This window comes from Salmo salar, chromosome 04, assembly GCF_965601325.2.
Source record: "Salmo salar chromosome 04, fSalSal1, whole genome shotgun sequence".
NCBI lineage: Eukaryota > Metazoa > Chordata > Actinopteri > Salmoniformes > Salmonidae > Salmo > Salmo salar.
Window position 1 is genome coordinate 67,208,823 of NC_138294.1, and position 19,644 is coordinate 67,228,466.

Genomic DNA, 19,644 nt, shown 5'->3' on the forward strand with positions numbered 1-19,644 from the left:
TTGAGCGCCGCCCCATGGGTCTCGACTGGGACAGAGCCTGGATTCAAACCCAGAATCTCTAGTGGCACAGCTAGCACTGCGATGCAGTGTCATAGACCACCGTGCCACTCGGAAGGCCCATTGGTTTTGAAATTATTTTTTTTTAACCAAATTAATAAAAAATGAACAGCTGAAATGTTTTCAGTTAATAGGTATTCAACCCCTTTGTTATTTTAATTTTATGTGCCTAACAAGTCACATTATAAGTTGCATGGACTCACTCTTTGTGCAATAATAGTCTTTACCATGATTTTTGAATGACTACCTAATCTCTGTACCCCACACATACAATTATATGTAAGGCCCCTCAGTTGAGCACTAATGTCAAAGACAGATTCAACCACAAAGACCAAGTTTTCCAATGCCTCGCAAAGGGCACCTATTGTTAGGTGGGTAAAAGAAAAAAAGCAGACATTGAATATCCCTTTGAGCTTGGTGAAGTTATTAATTACGCTTTGGATGCAGTGGCGGTTCTAGACCATTTCAACTGGGGGGGCCAAGCTGGGGCCAGTTGTACTGTTAGAGGGGCCAGTTACATTAGACGTTATTGTTGTCATATCGTTTTCTTCACTGCATTGCAGGCATTAGCAGGCAAAAGACCATGTTCATAATCATTAGTGTTCCGCGTTGCCACTGTCTAATAACGGATGTAAAAAAATAACGATAGCAATAATTAGTTATGTGAAAATTATTTCATACTCCACATTTAGGGGGACCACAAGGGGGTCCAAAATTGTTGTCACAGGGGCTCTGCCCCATCCAAGCCCCCCCCCAGAACCGCCCCTGTTTGGATGGTGTATCAATACACCCATTCGCGACAAAGATACCGGCGTCCTTCCTAACTAAGTTGCCGGAGAGGAAGGAAACCGCTCTGGGATTTCACCATGAGGCAAATGGTGACTTTAAAACAGTTAGAGTTTAATGGCTGTGAGGATGCATCAACAACATTGTAGTTACTCCACAATACTATCCTAAATGACGATGTGAAAAGAAGTTAGCGTGTACAGAAATATTCCAAAACATGCATCCTGTTTGCAATAAGGCACTAAAGTAAAACTGCAAATAATTTGGCAAAGAAAGGAACTTTATGTTCTGAATACAAAGCCTTATGTTTGGGGCAAATCCCACAAGACATCACTGAATATCACTTCATATGTTCAAGCATGGTGGTGGCTGCATCATGTTATTGGTATGCTTGTCATCAGCAAGGATTAAGATGGGGGTTTTTTTGTATAAAAAGAAACAGAATAGAGCTAATCACAGGTAAAATCCGAGAGGAAAACCTTCTTCAGTCTGCTTTCCAACAGACACTGGAAGACAAATTCACCTTTCAGCAGGACAATAACCTAAAACACAAATATACACTGGAGTTGCTTACCAAGACGACATTGAATGTACCTGAGTGGCCTAGTTACAGTTTTGACTTAAATCGGCTTGGAAATCTATGGCAAGAATGGCTGTCAAGCAATTATCAACAACCAACTTGACAGAGCTTGAAGAATTTTTAAAAGAATAATGTGCAAATATTGTACAATCCAGGTGTGCAAAGCTCTTAGAGACTTACCCAAAAAGACTCTCGGCTGTAATCGCTGCCAAAGGTGATTCTAACATGTATTGACTCACTTGTGTAAATGAGATCTTTCTGTATTTCATTTTCAATAAATGTGCAAACATTTCTAAAAACATGTTTTCATTTTGTCATTATGGGGTATGTGTGTGTGTGTGTGTGTGTGTGTGTGTGTGTATATGGTTGAGAAAAAAATATTTAATCCATTTTGAATCCAGGTCAAGACATCAAAATGTGGAATAAGTCAAGGGGTATGAATACTTTCTGAAGGCGCTGTATGTACAATACAATGACCCTGGTTGCCAGATCTGTTTCTGTTTTAGCCAGCTCATTTGTGGTTTTATTTGATTTATTTAACCAGGCAAGTCAGTTAAGAACAAATTCTTATTTACAATGACGGCCTACCGGCGAACAGTGGGTTAACTGCCTTGTTCAGGGGCAGAACGACATATTTTTACCTTGTCACCTCTGGGATTTCATCCAGCAACCATTCAGCTACTGGCCCAATGCTCTAACCACTAGGCTACCTGTGGTTGTTGTCATCTCAAAAGCCACAGGGCTTGGCTAAAGTACAAGACTAGCAACCAATTGAGTATAAAACATACTTTGGCCTCTGTTTCAGATCGATCAAATGAGAATCTTTATTGAGTCTCCATGTGTTGCCATCAATTTTCCTTCCTTTGCAAAATACTTTTTTTTCTTCTTTTTTTTCTCTCCAAATAGTAAAAAAGTAGGAAATCTAACTGTCCCACAAGGGGCCCCAAGACAGACAGTAGAGCATAGACTAAAATAATCAACTGAATAAATGAATAAATAAAACATTGAATATGGCTATTTACATGGTGTAATACTGTTTATCGTTATATAATAATGCATATGTTCATAGTGAATATACAGGTATTAACATTGTAATTGTCGCAACCAAACAATGCATTATCTCACAGAGAAAGGCCAAGGTTCGACAGTGGCTCTCGGCCAATCACAATCTTTCATTCGGCAACTTCCTGATACAAGCAATCAACCGCAAGGTCCATTGTTTGGTCAACTTATTGTTGATGGGAGTCTTTGGTTGTTGTGCTGGGACGTGTGAAACCCTCTGATTGGGTATTCTGTGGCTTTCGGTTGGTTCTCCTGTTCCAGACTGTAGAAAGTCCATTTTAAATGTCGTAATTCTCAAATCTTGTAAAATCAAAATCAACAACAAAACAAAAAGCGAGGAGGCAGTGGAGGATGCAGACCCAAGTAAACAGAGAACCACCAGTTCACAACCATCAGTCTGTGTGAGGTGCCTGTTAGAAGTTGCCCTTATAAACAGCTCTAGGATCAGCTTTCCCTCTCCATATCCTAACCTCAACCTCTGGGAGGGATGGGTGGTGACACAACACTGACTTCAGATCAGCGTCTAGGAAAGGGGCACTCCACATGCCTAATTTCCTCATCAGTTTGCATCACCTTTATAATGTCTGCATTGCTTTGAGACTGAAAAGAGCTACGGGTGCTACATTTTCCCCCTGGTCTTTTTACCCAGTTGACATGTAAACCTTGTGCACTCTGGGTTCCTCGCACACACTGCCATTACTAAAACATTCACAGAGGGTGGTAATAGCACACTCAGATCGGCAAAAGGATGACAACTTGAATGACACCTCATTTTTAAGATTGCTACCATTGGAAGTGAGGGGGGAACCAACAAAGCTACTGCCTTTTAACAAAGGGGGGAAAAAGGGATTGTCCCCAAACAATACCAAATAAATTAACAAATACATCCATAGCTTAAACACATGCTAGAACAAAAAAACTAAGAACAGCAAAGATTTTTTTTCAGATGAACAATCAAGCAGTTTTAGATTTATGACAATCTGTTTCAAACTCAATCCCGAACGATAAGGTGCTGATTTGGTTGAAAGGAGTTTTGGATGATTTCAGGCTTCAAGAAGTCTGGTGATTCTGGTTGGTTGGTGTCTTCCATGAGTCTGCCCATCATAGAGATCCTCTAAAATTATTCTCATTCCTAAATCAATGGAGTCCACTGAAACATAGCAACCAAAAAATGCATTAATGTGGAAGGATCCATGTAGGGTAGTGAGGGTGATCGCAGGTAAAAAACGGAATGTTGAACAGAATTTCACCTCATTGTAGGGTTAGTGGGTCTTGTGGAGTTGGAGGGGTCCATTCTTGTCTGTCCATTACCATGGTCATTGTTCATCTCATTCATCCCCCAGAGAGACCATAACCTATGACCTATAACCCTTAACCTGTGGGCTCCTGTCCACCCTGAGGCCTGGAACAAGCTTCAGCATGCAGAGTGAATACAAACACACGTCTCTGTGCAACTGTGTGTGTGTGTGTTTGTGCATATCTGTATATGCTTTAGACTGGAGATTATCATTCTGGTAAACACACATGCACGCACACTTGCGCACACACACCCTTACACCTGTGTATTGTGGGAGTACATGAGCGGTGTGTCAGGTGAATAGGGTCATGTGGATGAGCTAGCAGTAAACCTTAGGGGTGAGGTCAGCCCCCTCAGTCCCAGCCATTGTCCTTGATCATGTGAGCCAGCTCGATAATGAACTTCCCCTCCTTGTACTTCTGACTGCTCTCAAAGGCATGCTCCTGCAGAGAGAACGAGAGAGACAAACTGGAGCATTGTCGTGAATGTAAACAGTGTGATTTTCTATCTGGGGTAATCTCCCTTGTTATTTTATACGTAATCCTAATAAAACACGTAGCGTGCGTGTTGGTGCGTGTGACGTAGACTGCTTGTATGTGCATGTGCCTGTATGTGCATGGGTGAGAGTGTGTCTGTGTGTGTGTGTGTGCTGTTGATGGGCGTACTAGGTCAGCAGCAGCACTATTGGCCCTTTGACAGACTGGAGCATTAGGCCTCGTGGGGGATATTAATAACATCACAGATGGCAACACCATAAAACACTACAAGGCCACGTACCACCCGGGTCTCTCTCACTGACCTCCACACACCCACATAGGTAGCCCACAAAGCGAAGCCAGGGACACCAGCAATGTGGAGCATTTGTTTACCATGTCTATATATGTGTTATACACCTGCATGTCTAGAGATCTGTTTGTGGGGGATTCCTATGTAATTAGCTACTTACGTATTTCCAGCCCAGCGTGGTTTTACAGTTTTCACAGTAGATATCAGCCACCGCGTGAAGCCCTGTCAACAGAACCCTCTCTTCTGCTGGTCCACACCCCACGTTCACCCTGAGACGGAGAGCAAGAGGAGTGTGATAAATGGAGAGAAAGGTGAAGAAAATAAAATGTAAAAAATAGAGAGGGGTGGCAAAGTGATCAAATGGGGGTTTGATTTGGAGAATAATAAAAATAGGCTCAGGTACTTACACTGAGTTGAAGAGGTAAGCTCGACCTTGACTTCCTTGGAAGGACTGGATGAGAGACGAGAGAGGGAGAACAGGATGTTTTACACAGCGATGCTAGCTTCAAGGCAGACACATGGCATCACTCACATTCCTAAAACGAAGGTATCCCATTAAAAACATCTCAATGATATGCTAACATGGTATTGTTTTTCCACTTATATGGTATGTACCGTACATACCTACCTATACCGTACGTACCTACCTACCCACTTATATGGTATGTACCGTACATACCTACCTATACCGTATGTACCCACCTACCCACATATGGTATGTACCGTACATACCTACCTATACCGTACGTACCTACCTACCCACTTATATGGTATGTACCGTACATACCTACCTATACCGTATGTACCCACCTACCCACATATGGTATGTACCGTACATACCTACCTATACCGTATGTACCTACCTACCCACTTATATGGTATGTACCGTACAAACCTACCTATACCGTACGTACCTACCTACCCACATATGGTATGTACCGTACATACCTACCTATACCGTACGTACCCACCTACCCACATATGGTATGTACCGTACATACCTACCTATACCGTATGTACCTACCTACCCACTTATATGGTATGTACCGTACATACCTACCTATACCGTACGTACCTACCTACCCACTTATATGGTATGTACCGTGCATACCTACCTATACCGTACGTACCTACCTACCCACTTATATGGTATGTACTGTACATACCTACCTATACCGTACGTACCTACCTACCCACATATGGTATGTACCGTACATACCTACCTATACCGTACGTACCCACCTACCCACTTATATGGTATGTACCGTACATACCTACCTATACCGTACGTACCTACCTACCCACATATGGTATGTACCGTACATACCTACCTATACCGTACGTACCCACCTACCCACTTATATGGTATGTACCGTACATACCTACCTATACCGTACGTACCCACCTACCCACATATGGTATGTACCGTACATACCTACCTATACCGTACGTACCCACCTACCCACATATGGTATGTACCGTACATACCTTTAACCTATATCAATTCAAGCTTTTAACGACAACGTATTTTCAACAACGACTAAGGAGTTCCCAGGAGGCACATAATACAAGCCTTCTGATAGGCCGAGTCAGAGTTCTGCCCTACCATATGGCCATAGAAAAAACAGCCCTGAGGGAGAAGGCTTTACGATTGGCTGCTTTTCCCAAGCTGGTAGTGTGTCGCACTGTGACATGTGTGTAGCTCCGTAGCCACCAGGAGCCTGGGTGGATCTGTGTGGTGGGTATGGTGGGGGGATGGATCTCTGTGGTGTATAGTGGGGGATGGAGCTATATGGGATGGGGTGGTGCTATGTAGCTCAGTTGCTAGAGCATGGCGCTTTGCAACGGCAGGATAGTGAGTTTGATTCCCAGGCCAGGACCACCCATAAAATGTACGTACGCATGACTGTAAGTCGCTTTGGATATGACAGAGCTGGTGTGGTACTGTGGCGTGTGGTGTAGTGTCATGTATGGGGTGGTGTGGAGCTGTGCTGTGCTGTGTGTGTGTGTGTGTGTGTGTGTGTGTGTGTGTGTGTGTGTGTGTGTGTGTGTGTGTGTGTGTGTGTGTGTGTGTGTGTGTGTGTGTGTGTGTGTGTGTGTGTGTGTGTGTGTGTGTGTGGTGTTTGGTGTAGAGCGGTGTTGTGGCTATGATCCATGCTGTCTAATATATTGTAGATAAACATGAAGCCTCTACAGTTTAACACACACACACATTTTCTCCTACAAACTCTCCTTTCTTTTTCTCACTCTCTCCCTCTGGCTTTCTCACACACAGACACACATTACACACAAAATCATCCACCCACACACACATGCAATCCTTGCCCTCTTTATTTTAGTCTGACATAAAAACATGCTGCTTCCATGGAAACGGTGTGTTTGCAGAGTGAACACAGTCAATCTGCTTTGATGTGCTGCTGGCTTACACTAAAAGCCCACTAGTGTCTATGAAAAGCTGTGTGTGTCTGTGTATTAGGAAGCTTTGTGGCTTCTCCATCCACCCGGGAATATTACCCATGATGCTCTAGTCTAGAGAGTTCCAGGAGGTGACAGTAATATGATGACCTCTCTCGCCCCTCTCTTTTATGGTTTGATCTCGCTCTCATTTCCTTCGTTACTTCTCTCTTGCAGTTGCACACAAAGCTAAATGGATTAAGGGCTTTTCCTTGATCCTGACATGTGTTAAGTAATTCAGGGCCGTTACTGTGTTAATGACCACAACAACTGGTGGAATAAAGTGAACCCGGGTCAACCTGGTGCCACACGATGAACGCTCAACGTTACCGTCAGCAAATGGAAGCAATCACGTTGAGACAGAATCTACTCTCAGTCAAATGCAACCGCACACACACACACACACACACACACACACACACAGAGGCTCTGCAGTAGATGCTAGGAAGTGTGCCAGCATAAGGATTTACAGCTGTTAAAATATGGGGTTTAACTACAACTGGCCTGCAGCTCCTCTGCTATGCAGCTTCATACACATGACATAGTTGCCCTATTCCCAAATGTATTTCAACTTTTTTGTCCTTGTCGAAAAAGCCTACCTTGGAGATGAGCTCGTCATGGTTGGCCAGGTGTGCTCGACAGTGGATGCAGCTGTAGGTGCGGTGGCAGTTAGGCAGGTAGGCCTGGAAGGTCTTGGAGCGTGTCATGATGACAGTTGCCTGGGAGACAGCGGCGGTTTCAGGGGCGACGGCGTTGCTGTTGCTGGGCGAAGTATGGGGGCGGTGCAGGAAGGGGCTGCCGGCCCAGGACGGCTCGCAGGGGAAGCACCGCAACACACAGGTGAGGGCCGTGGTGGGGTGCGGGGTGGGAGGCTCACACCTGGGACACACACACTTTAATACAGATCCATGATGACAGGTCATGTTTATCGTGAAGGCACAGAAATATTTTGTGTTGAGAATGCCAAATATTAATATTACACACATGCATAAAAGCACATATCTGCACGCACACAGACACAATGATCCAGACCTACACACACTCCACGGAGTGGAAAAATCCTTTTGAAAAACGCCGGTTCATTGACTCAATCTTTCCAACAAGTCCTACTTGAGGCTCTCTCTCATTAAAGCATGGTGGAAAGTGTTTGTAAATGATTACACAATTCAATACAATGCTCTCCATCAGGAGTGTGTAGCTAAATGTATGGAAGTGTCCGGAGTGTGTAGCTAAATGTATGGAAGTGTCCAGGAGTGTGTAGCTAAATGTATGGAAGTGTCCAGGAGTGTGTAGCTAAATGTATGGAAGTGTCCAGGAGTGTGTAGCTAAATGTATGGAAGTGTCCAGGAGTGTGTAGCTAAATGTATGGAAGTGTCCAGGAGTGTGTAGCTAAATGTATGGAAGTGTCCAGGAGTGTGTAGCTAAATGTATGGAAGTGTCCATGAGTGTGTAGCTAAATGTATGGAAGTGTCCAGGAGTGTGTAGCTAAATGTATGGAAGTGTCCAGGAGTGTGTAGCTAAATGTATGGAAGTGTCCAGGAGTGTGTAGCTAAATGTATGCGTGTGGTCTAGACTACGGCCACCAAGCACACACGAAGAGGAGCTGAGGGAAGAAAAGGTGTGTAGGACAGGATGTGTATGCAGTAGTGGTGGAGCTGGTAAAATGCTACTTCTACTGGCCTCAGTGGCCTGCGACTGTTCCAGCACCAAAATGGTAAACATTGATGTACATTATCATGGTTTTTATGTACTCATATCTCACAACATAGTTTTTCTTAGAATACTTTTCCATTTTCGCTGGTGTTGCACTTTTTAATAGCTCTGGAATGATATCAACCTGTACAATGTTAGCAGTGGCGTTGAATTCTAAAACAGGCCTAATTAAAACATAAAGCTGCTGTACACACGTCGTCTGTGAACCTTTCTGCATTTTGAATGTTCTATATCTTCAAAACATCATTTCTGACATGAAAAACATTTTGGGACTGTATCATCAGTGGACTAATGAAACAAAGGAACTGTCCGTGAAGCAAAAAGAACATGATAAGAAGTTATCTTTACCTTGCTAATTGAATGAGAGGAAAGATTTGCTGAGCTAATCAAACATATGGCAGAGTGGTTAGCCTCACACACACACACACACACACACACAGGCGATTGATTAGACGCTGTGATCAGAGGGTTGTGACATCAGCACCACAAAGGCTAAAGTGGCAAAGCCAGTTGTGAGATAAGAGACAAGCAGAAATGGAGGAAGGGAACACTACTGCTGTACTGTACCCACTTAACACACCATTTGTCACAACCACTGACCGCGTGCTTTCACATGCAACGCGATAAAAAGGTAGTCTGCTTCATTAACATTAACATTTTAGTCATTTAGCAGACGCTCTTATCCAGAGCGACTTACAGTAGTGAATGCATACATTTCATACAATTTCATGCATTTCTTTTTTTTTTGTGTACTTCATAGCAAAATAGCATTCCAACTACCCTTGACAAATAAAAACATGCCATGCTTTTTCATAGGTCTACCTTTCACCTGGCCTGACTGCAAGACAACAGCAAGAAGGAAGCAGACAGACTCGTAATTCAGACTCATGTAAGGTTTCCAATTTGTAACATCTTTGGGGTGACTCTTTGGATGAATTCATCCTGTGAAGAAGGGCTACCACATTTGCCCCTCTGGCCACATAAACAATGGCCGTGCCCGTATTTTGTCCTATGAGGTCCCTTTACAGGGGCTCTATACTGTTAGTGCACACTAGCCATACAGAGGGAGTCCAGAATGCTCACTCCTGTATCCCTACTCAGCAGTTCCCGCTAGGTAAGCGGCTCATGCCACGTACGCCTGCTGTAAAGCCTGCTGACTAAGGACCTAGGGCCTGGCACAATATGGAGGGGGCACCCACCACCCTCTGAGAGAAGAATGGAAGTGCTGAGCTATCTCTCTCTCTCTGGGCAAGGGTCACTGCCATGGTGGCCAGTCAAAGTGACAACAGCCATGACACTAAGGCCCACTGTTACCTCTGAGCTGACACTGTGTGTGTGTGTGTGTCTTTGTTTGTTTGTTTGTGTGTGTGTGTGTACCATTCCAAATGGCCAACCAAACAGTCACGCGCAATCTCACATGATTAAAGGCGCTAGCTGTATCAGTGGAGCCTGTTCAAATAAACACACATCCCCTCTTGACGGAATCAAGCTTGGGATTACAAACGTTCATGTACTGTGACCACCATTGATATGAAAAGGGAACTGTGCCCATAGATACCTCCTGTCTAATCATTGCCATCCTGCTCATTCAGAAGCACCAAATCAATGACTTATAGATTAGTCTCACCATGTCAGCCCGAGAAGAGAGAAATGACAACCATCTCCAAACAAAAAGAGGTTGGCTTGGCTGTAAAAGCCATACATTGTCAGCTTTGTCTATGGGCAACAACTGCAGCACCTCACACAGACCGCACGTGTTTGTGTGTGTGTGCGTGCGTGCGTGTATGCAGTGTGGGCAGGCATCACTAGCTATTCTCTACCCTAACAAGCACAAACGACAGACTCCATCCTTAATGTCTTCCCTCTGGGCAAAACCAATGAAAACAAAAGCCAGCCTCTACACGGTTTATTGACGGAGCCTCGATAACAGCTCTACCTTCACCCCAGCAAACCGGTTAAAAATAAACGCAAATATCAAAATACAAAAGATGAAAGACTGAAACAACAGCCAGCCAGCAAAGATAAGAGATGACAAGCTATCATGGTGAGGTCGTATCAAATAAGGCTAAAAACCAACCCAGCAACTATTTAAATAGCCTGGAAATGACTGCCTGGCTACTAATGAGCCCCAGTATTCCAACCATCCCATGTAGAGAATTATTATTGAAGGATCTGGATTCATCTACTATAGGCCCTATGTAGCAACACCTCGCCCCCCACCGCCCTCACCCACACCGTCTGGCCAGGTAGGACACCTCCTTCAGCAACACCTCGCCCCCCACCGCCCTCACCCACACCGTCTGGCCAGGTAGGACACCTCCTTCAGCAACACCTCGCCCCCCACCGCCCTCACCCACACCGTCTGGCCAGGTAGGACACCTCCTTCAGCAACACCTCGCCCCCCACCGCCCTCACCCACACCGTCTGGCCAGGTAGGACACCTCCTTCAGCAACACCTCGCCCCCCACCGTCCTCACCCACACCGTCTGGCCAGGTAGGACACCTCCTTCAGCAACACCTCGCCCCCCACTGCCCTCACCCACACCGTCTGGCCAGGTAGGACACCTCCTTCAGCAACACCTCGCCCCCCACTGCCCTCACCCACACCGTCTGGCCAGGTAGGACACCTCCTTCAGCAACACCTCGCCCCCCACTGCCCTCACCCCACACCGTCTGGCCAGGTAGGACACCTCCTTCAGCAACACCTCGCCCCCCACCGTCCTCACCCACACCGTCTGGCCAGGTAGGACACCTCCTTCAGCAACACCTCGCCCCCCACCGCCCTCACCCACACCGTCTGGCCAGGTAGAACACCTCCTTCAGCAACACCTCGCCCCCCACCGTCCTCACCCACACCGTCTGGCCAGGTAGGACACCTCCTTCAGCAACACCTCGCCCCCCACTGCCCTCACCCACACCGTCTGGCCAGGTAGGACACCTCCTTCAGCAACACCTCGCCCCCCACCGTCCTCACCCACACCGTCTGGCCAGGTACGACACCTCCTTCAGCAACACCTCGCCCCCCACCGTCCTCACCCACACCGTCTGGCCAGGTAGGACACCTCCTTCAGCAACACCTCGCCCCCCACCGTCCTCACCCACACCGTCTGGCCAGGTAGGACACCTCCTTCAGCAACACCTCGCCCCCCACCGCCCTCACCCACACCGTCTGGCCAGGTAGAACACCTCCTTCAGCAACACCTCGCCCCCCACCGTCCTCACCCACACCGTCTGGCCAGGTAGGACACCTCCTTCAGCAACACCTCGCCCCCCACCGTCCTCACCCACACCGTCTGGCCAGGTAGGACACCTCCTTCAGCAACACCTCGCCCCCCACCGCCCTCACCCACACCTCCTTCTCCCAATCCACATCTCCAACCTACATTCAACACAGGACGGCCACGCAGACCAATATTCACAGGTCACTGAAGGAGACACCTCTCCATGGGGAAGGAAGTTCTCCATTGTCCTTCATGATTTCAGATCACCCAGGAACACCCCCAGCGGAGAAGGGCCCTCTCCCTCTTCATCCCCCCTTTTCAAATTGAGATTACAGACTGCAACCAAATTGCCGCCATTGAATAACAAAGGAACTAGCCTTGGTGGAAGTTGCAGCAAATGGTCCTCTGTCAATGGCAGGGCCCTTCACGTTTGCACAACAAAAGAGATGTTGCAGACTGTAGGATCTGGAGGACACCAAGGAACCAGAATGCTATAGTGAGAAGAGACTGAACCTTACCAAAAACATGGTTATTATTTTGAAGGAGTGAGACTGTTGAAACAGCATCATTCATTTGAGATATAAGGATCTGACAGCTATCGCAGCTTTTTTGCACATGTTGTCATTAGCTAACTGACGAAGAGTTGTTAATTACGGCTACATTTGTTAGTGTTTGTGATGTTTTTCTCAGCCAACTAGCTAAAACAACAAAGGCACATGTGCCCTGGGAATGGAGATGAGGCTGGCATGGCATGAGTGATGGTCATGAGAAAACAGAGGGGTCGGAAAAGAGAATGAAAGGGTGTGAGAGAGAACATCTAAAAAAGGGCAGGCAAAACGAGGACAGAGATGGAGAGAGAAACCAGGACAGAGATGGAGAGAGAAACCAGGACAGAGATGGAGAGAGAAACCAGGACAGAGATGGAGAGAGAAACCAGGACAGAGATGGAGAGAGAAACCAGGACAGAGATGGAGAGAGAAACCAGGACAGAGATGGAGAGAGAAACCAGGACAGAGATGGAGAGAGAAACCAGGACAGAGATGGAGAGAGAAACCAGGACAGAGATGGAGAGAGAAACCAGGACAGAGATGAAGAGAGAAACCAGGACAGAGATGGAGAGAGAAACCAGGACAGAGATGGAGAGAGAAACCAGGACAGAGATGGAGAGAGAAACGGTGAAAAGTACAAGAGAACAGCAGGAAGAGAAAGAGAATAAGAAAACCAGAGAAATAAAGAGAATGAAAGACAACAGTAGGTTGAGAGAGAGATAGAGACATGATAAAATGATAAATAAATAAAAGGAGAGAGAGTGGGAGAACCGGGTCAGTGGCAGCAGGAGTACTGGTGTCAGGGACATTGTGCTCTGATTGGTCCAGCCTCTGTGATGGCGATTTAATGACAAAGTGAGCTACCGTACTAACCTCAGTCTAGCCATACACAGCCATTCGTATGCAGACTGACTGAGAGAAAGCCTCCTACTCAGAAGGCCCTGGGGCTCACAACAACACTCCCACACAGCTATATCTCTGTTGCACTGCTCAACATATTGGCACTGACTTCATGCCAAACGCTAGGATTTTGTGCTTATGCTTACAAGTATTTAAAAGGCTGAAAAGGCTATTTTTTTTTACATGGTACAGAGCTAAGGAAAAGGTGACAAACATTGAGCGCTTGACAATATCAAGTGATGCATCTGCTGTGTTCCATAAGTAGCTTCATTTGGGTGGTTTTAAAACAGTGGTTGATTTATTAACTTGCCCGTTAGGTTGCTATTTCATCATAATGATGACAATGAAATGTCCAAAGGAACAGAGATGTTACTGTGGGTAAAGATAGCTACCCTTTCCCCCTCTGCCAACTTGGTTTAGTTGATTTAGAGTAGAGAAATAAAGAGAATGAAAGACTGCAGTAGGATGAGGGAGAGATAGAGACATGATAAAATGATAAATAAATAAAGGAGAGAGTGGGAGAACCGGGTCAGTGGCAGCAGGAGTACTGGTGTCAGATCCTTATGAGTGTGACAGTATACAGCTACATGGCCAGACTAGGCTGCTGCTGTATGTAGGCCAGCCACTCCATCACCAGACTGCACATACGGCTCCCAGTAACTCAGCACTGCTAGGCTACCTAGCGCTCATCATTCAGTAGCAGAGCAGCAGACCCACAGGGGGCAAAGCAGAGCACAGAGTCTGGCCAGACAGACAGTCAGGGGGCTGGGCCACTGAGGGCTGGCTGGATGGCTGGCCGATGACGCCGGCGGAGGATGGATACACACAAACACATTGACATGTATGTAGGTCTGCATTGGCCTGCACACATTTTAACATGCACAATACACACACAGACACACACACACATTGATAGAAATACACACTACATACACATAGAAACACGCACCATGCACAATACACACACTCATCACATACGCTGAAGCTACTGTTTTTTATCTATCCCAGGGGTAGGCAACCCTGATCCTGGCGTGCCACAGGCACTTCCTATTTTTAATTGAACCGACCTGAAAAGACCAGGTGTGTTGAATTTAGGTAATCACTGAACTGATCAATTAGCTCAGTTGGTCAGGTGTGGTGCCTAGTTAGAACAAAATCCTGTAGTACCTGGGCCCTTCCAGGGACAGGGTTCCTACTCCTGATCTATCCTGTTACCTATTCACTTTAACCCTACCTACACTACATGGCCAAAGGTATGTGGACACCTGCTCATCGAACTACTCATTCCCAAATCATGGGCATTAATATGGAGTTGGTTCCCCCTTTGCTGCTATAACAGCCTACACTCTTCTGGGAAGGCTTTCCACTAGATGTTGGAACATTACTGCAGGGACTTGCTTCCATTCAGCCACAAGAGGATTAGTGAGGTAGGGCACTGATGTTAGGCGATTAGGCCTGGCTCGCAGTCGGCGTTCCAATTCATCCCAAAGGTGTTTGATGAGATTGAAGTCAGGGTAATGTGCAGGCCAGTCAAGTTCTTCCACACTGATCTCGACAAACCATTTCTGTACGGACCTCGATTTGTGCAAGGGGGATTTATCATGCTGAAACAGGAAAGCGCCTTCACTAAACTGATGCCACAAAGTTGGAAGCACAGAATCGTCTAAAATGTCATTGTATGCTATAGCGTTAAGATTTCCCTTCACTGGAACTAAGGGGCCTAGCCCGTACCATGAAAAACAGCCCCAGACCATTATTCCTCCTACACCAAACTTTACAGTTGGCACTATGCATTGGGACAGGTAGAGTTCTCCTGGCATCCGCCAAAACAAGATTCGTCCGTCGGATTGCCAGATGGTGAAGTCAGATTCATCACTCCAGAGAATGCGTTTCCACTACTCCAGAGTCCAATGGCAGCAAGCTTTACACTACTCCAGCCGACGCTTGCCATTGTGCTTGTGTGCGGCTGCTCGGCCATGGAAACCCATTTCACAAAGCTCCCGACGAACAGTTCTTGTGCTGACGTTGCTTCCAGAGGCAGTTTGGAACTCAGTAGTGAGTGTTGCAACCGAGGTCAGAGGACTTTTACACTTTACGCGCTTTAGCACTCGGCAGTCCCGTTCTGTGAGCTTATGAGGCTCCCAAGTGGCGCAGTGGTCTAAGGCACTGCATCTCAGTGCTAGAGGCGTCACTACAGACCCTGGTTTGATCCTGGGCTGTATCACAACCAGCCGTGATCGGGAGTCCCATAGGGCGGCGCACAATTGGCCCAGCGTCGTCCAGGTTAGGGGAGGGTTTGGCCGTCATTGTAAAATAAGTATTTGTTCTTAACTGACTTGCCTAGTTAAATAAAAAATATTTATAAAATACCACTTCGCGGCTGAGTCATTGTTGCTCCTAGACATTTCCACTTCACAATAACAGCACTTAGAGTTGACAGGGGCAGCTTTAGCAGGGCAGAAATTTGACACACTGACTTGTTGTAAAGGTGGCATCCTATGATGGTGCCACGTTGAAAGTCACTGAGCTCTTCAGTACGGGTCCTTCTACTGCCGATGTTTGTCTATGGAGATTGCATGGCGGTGTGCTCGATTTTATACAGTACCTACCTCAATTACCTTGAAGCCCTGCACATTGACTCAGTACTGGTACACTGTGTATATAGCCAAGTTATCATTAACCATTGTGTATTTATTACTTTTTTCTATTATTTTTCTCTCTGCATTGTTGGGAAGGGCCTGTAAGTATGCATTTCACTGTTAGTCTACACCTGTTGTTTACGGAGCATGTGACAAATAACATTTGATATGATTCCCAGTGGATATGTGGTGGTAGTCTATTATTACCATGGATTTCATGTCAATCTGATCCTGTTCAAAACGTAGACATGGAATGTACCACATCCTTCACAACACAGGACAAACTCCTGAATGTGTGGAGGGGGTGTAGAACTTTCTGCTAATGTCCCAGCTGGTGTTAATGACTGGCAGGAAATAGGTGTGACCAGCTGGATAGAATGTGTAAACATCCCCGCCATGCTCTCTCCCTCCATTTATTAGCATTGGATGAATGAAAGGGCCAATGCAGACAGCTGGTCTCTGAATTGATTCCCTGCCATATGAGGACCCAGCAGTGTCCTTTGAATAGCACTCTTTTTACACACACAAGATGCTTTGAAGCGGTGAAGAAGATACACACTAATATCATATCCAGTTGGGGTCTATTGACTTGTACAGTGTTCTGTTGCATATGTGATGCGCATTAGGGTATGTATACTATACCGTCGTTACCTCACACAACCCTACCAAGATGCAAAGTATGGAGTAAACACTGACTGAATATACAACACGGTAGGCTGTTCAGGGGAAATGGAAGTTGAATTGTAACATTCTTGACTATGAGTATCACCAGCTTGACTGTATTATACCTGTCCTGGCTATGCCTATAGTGACATTATGCTCTGATTTTTCCAGCCTCTGTGATGGCGATTTAATGACAAAGTGAGCTACCGTACTAACCTCAGTCTAGCCATACACAGCCATGCGTATGCAGACTGACTGAGAGAAAGCCTCCTACTCAGAAGGCCCTGGGGCTCACAACAACACTCCCACACAGCTATATCTCTGTTGCACTGCTCGACATATTGGCACTGACTTCATGCCAAACGCTAGGATTTTGTGCTTATGCTTACAAGTATTTAAAAGGCTGTTTTTTGTCATAGTACTGAGTGGCTAAGAAAGAGGTTACAAACATTGAGCGCTTGACAATATCAAGTGATGCATATGCTGTGTTCCATAAGTAGCTTCATTTGGGTGGTTTTAAAACTACCTCTTAAGTGGTTGATTTATTAACTTGCCAGTTAAGGTTATAACTAAATAGGAAGCTAAGCAGTAGCGGTGCATGGGTAAAAATCAATGGGGAAGCCAAGCACCCTACTTGTAGAGAAACACCAATGCCATCCTCCTCTCTTTCATGTCTATCACTCTATCACAGTACACGCTTTTATTTTTTGTTATCTTAGGCTACGTGGCTAAAATGCTTGCTCGCTAGCCTAACTTCCATTCATGGGCAACATTAGCTAGTTAACATTAGTCTTCTACATCTAGCTACATATTGAACTTCCATCCTCCCAGGTCAGGAGCACAACAATGTATGAATTAATGGTTGGATCAGAATCGCCGTTATAATCATTGGCCAGTAAGGATAATTAAGTAAAACCACAATTTAGGAAAGGGCTCATTTTAGCTAGCTAGACACCGGAGGCCAATAACACAATGAGATGAAACAATTCAAGTTATTTCTGTTAATGACATGCTCTCAAAGCGATTTGATAGGACAGACGACAAATCCAAGCCGGCTTCCTTTGACACTTTGTTTTATGCCAGGAAAATTCACAGTTGAGCTCGCTCAGTTTAGCTCAATGCTGATTGGAAATACTGTTCTATTTTTTTGGTCAAGGGAGGACAAATGCTCCCTGGCTTCGCTATGGCAGGCAAAAATGTAATACTCGTTTGGACCAGATATCAGATCTGGCCTACACGTAAGAGAGACAGAGGGGCGCTGTTTCGCTCACTCGGATGATAATGAAATGTCCAAATGAACAGAGATGTTACAGTGGGTAAAAATAGCTACCCTTTCCCTCTCTGCCAACTTGGTCAAGCTGATTTAGAGTGAATTAGATCTATGAGACTAATCAAGGGGAACCAGCTGTCATCTGTTTATGTGGCCCACCATAAAACTGGATTCACTATTTTGGTATGGTGTTGTAGGAACGGAGAAAAACGATAGAGCCCTCTCACTAGGCTATCAGGTCACTGAAAATCAATAGGAAAGATTGACATCGGGTATTGTCGAACCTTTGACAATGACATCGATGTTACAATGTTACAACCATAGAATTAGGAATTATAATACAATTACTAGGAATGATAATACAACCACTAAACGATGGTAATATTTTGAATAGCTGTTAAAACAACCAATTTAAGTCTGTCAATTATATTAATATGGCAGAAGTAATGAAAAATGATTTTCAACATTGGGCAAAACTGTCAACAAAAACAAGTCAGAGCCAATTTAATTTCATAATGCATTCCTTTTTGCAACTTCCACTTCCATCGCGCGCACAGTCGTAGGGTGGACGACAGTGAAGCGGTGGTGCAGAATACGCCACTGCCAACTTTGTGTAATCTAAACCAGCGCATCCAGTGCCACTGCGGACATTCGACATCAATTCCACTCGCATCATAAACTACACCAGCAGGTTATACACCAAGCATAGTCGGTCAGACATGTTATTGTGTAATTGTTGTAAAATAGTTATAATCATGTCTCAGGCCCCGTTATGAACTTTCGGACAAGATGCAATCCGTTTTAAACCTACCTGTACAGTTGTGCAATAACAATAAGCATTGACTGTACCTTTGGATAGAGAAAATTCAATCGTCGCCTCTTGTCCTTTGCAGATCACAACTTTGTGTTGCAAATCCTGCTCATTCCGTTAGAGGGTTTTCTTCTACGCGTTGACTTCAAGGCTCGATAAGCAGAGGATGTTAATCGGATACTGACTGTAGAGCGCACGGTTTAAATTGAGCAAAGACAGTACCCCGTCTAGGGCATACTGACAATCAAGGGAACCAATCAATGTAACATTACAGCATAGCAACATTGTGCCTATTGGCTACAGATGGTAATGTGGCTGACCAATCGTTGCGCGGTGAGCATCAAGTGCCTACTTTCTTTTACACCCGCTACGTTAGGTGCCTACTGTACGTTTCGCAGTAGTGAACCACATGAGTGGCGGTCATAAACAGAAGCTCTTGCACACTTTGCGCCTCAGTAAGTAACGTTAGCTAACCAATTTACCACACAACATGGACACATTTCAATATTGTCCATAATTACAGTCATGGTAGAAAAGCAAATAGGTCTACATACATTACGCGTATGTTTTTACACTTCTCCTACTTGCTGTTTATTATCTATGTAGTCACTTTACCCCTACCTACGTGTATAAATTACATCACTAACCTGTATCCCCGCACATTGCCTTGGTACCGACACCCTCCTGTATATAGCTTCGTAATTGTTATTTTATCGTGTTTATTTAGTAAATATTTTGTTAACTCTATTTCTTGAACTGCATTGTTGGTTAAGGGCTTGCAAGTAAGCATTTCACGGTCAGGTCTACACTTGTTGTATTTGGCGCATGTGACAAATAACATTTGATTAGAGCAAACC

The 19,644-nt window shown here is 45.3% G+C and overlaps 1 protein-coding gene across 3 annotated transcripts; it reads right to left on the reverse strand.

Annotated features, from left to right (window-relative positions):
- Positions 1-936: 936 nt before the first annotated feature.
- On the reverse strand, positions 937-19,010 carry ypel2a (yippee-like 2a). 3 transcript variants are annotated; one of them, XM_014197119.2, is made up of 5 exons: positions 18,826-19,010; positions 7,622-7,901; positions 4,976-5,019; positions 4,729-4,837; positions 937-4,225 (listed from the first exon to the last, which is right to left on the reverse strand). In XM_014197119.2, the coding sequence occupies exons 2-5, from the start codon at positions 7,727-7,729 to the stop codon at positions 4,136-4,138; spliced, it is 351 nt and encodes a 116-aa protein (XP_014052594.1). In that variant the 5' UTR covers positions 7,730-7,901; positions 18,826-19,010; the 3' UTR covers positions 937-4,135. The 3 variants fall into 3 exon arrangements, with proteins under 3 accessions (XP_014052594.1, XP_014052595.1, XP_014052592.1); XM_014197120.2 differs by having other exon boundaries at positions 7,622-7,915; XM_014197117.3 differs by lacking the exon at positions 18,826-19,010 and having other exon boundaries at positions 7,622-11,297.
- Positions 19,011-19,644: the final 634 nt, after the last annotated feature.

What these genes read in the sequence shown, in the direction of transcription:
- ypel2a (XM_014197117.3), bottom strand. Translation starts at nt 8,008, where the DNA reads ATGTGTGTAATATTAATATTTGGCATTCTCAACACAAAATATTTCTGT. An exon ending in GCTTACCTCTTCAACTCAGT is followed by an intron (nt 4,838 to 4,975) that starts GTAAGTACCTGA and finishes TCTCCGTCTCAG; the next exon opens with GGTGAACGTGGGGTGTGGAC. An exon ending in CCACGCTGGGCTGGAAATAC is followed by an intron (nt 4,226 to 4,728) that starts GTAAGTAGCTAA and finishes TTCTCTCTGCAG; the next exon opens with GAGCATGCCTTTGAGAGCAG.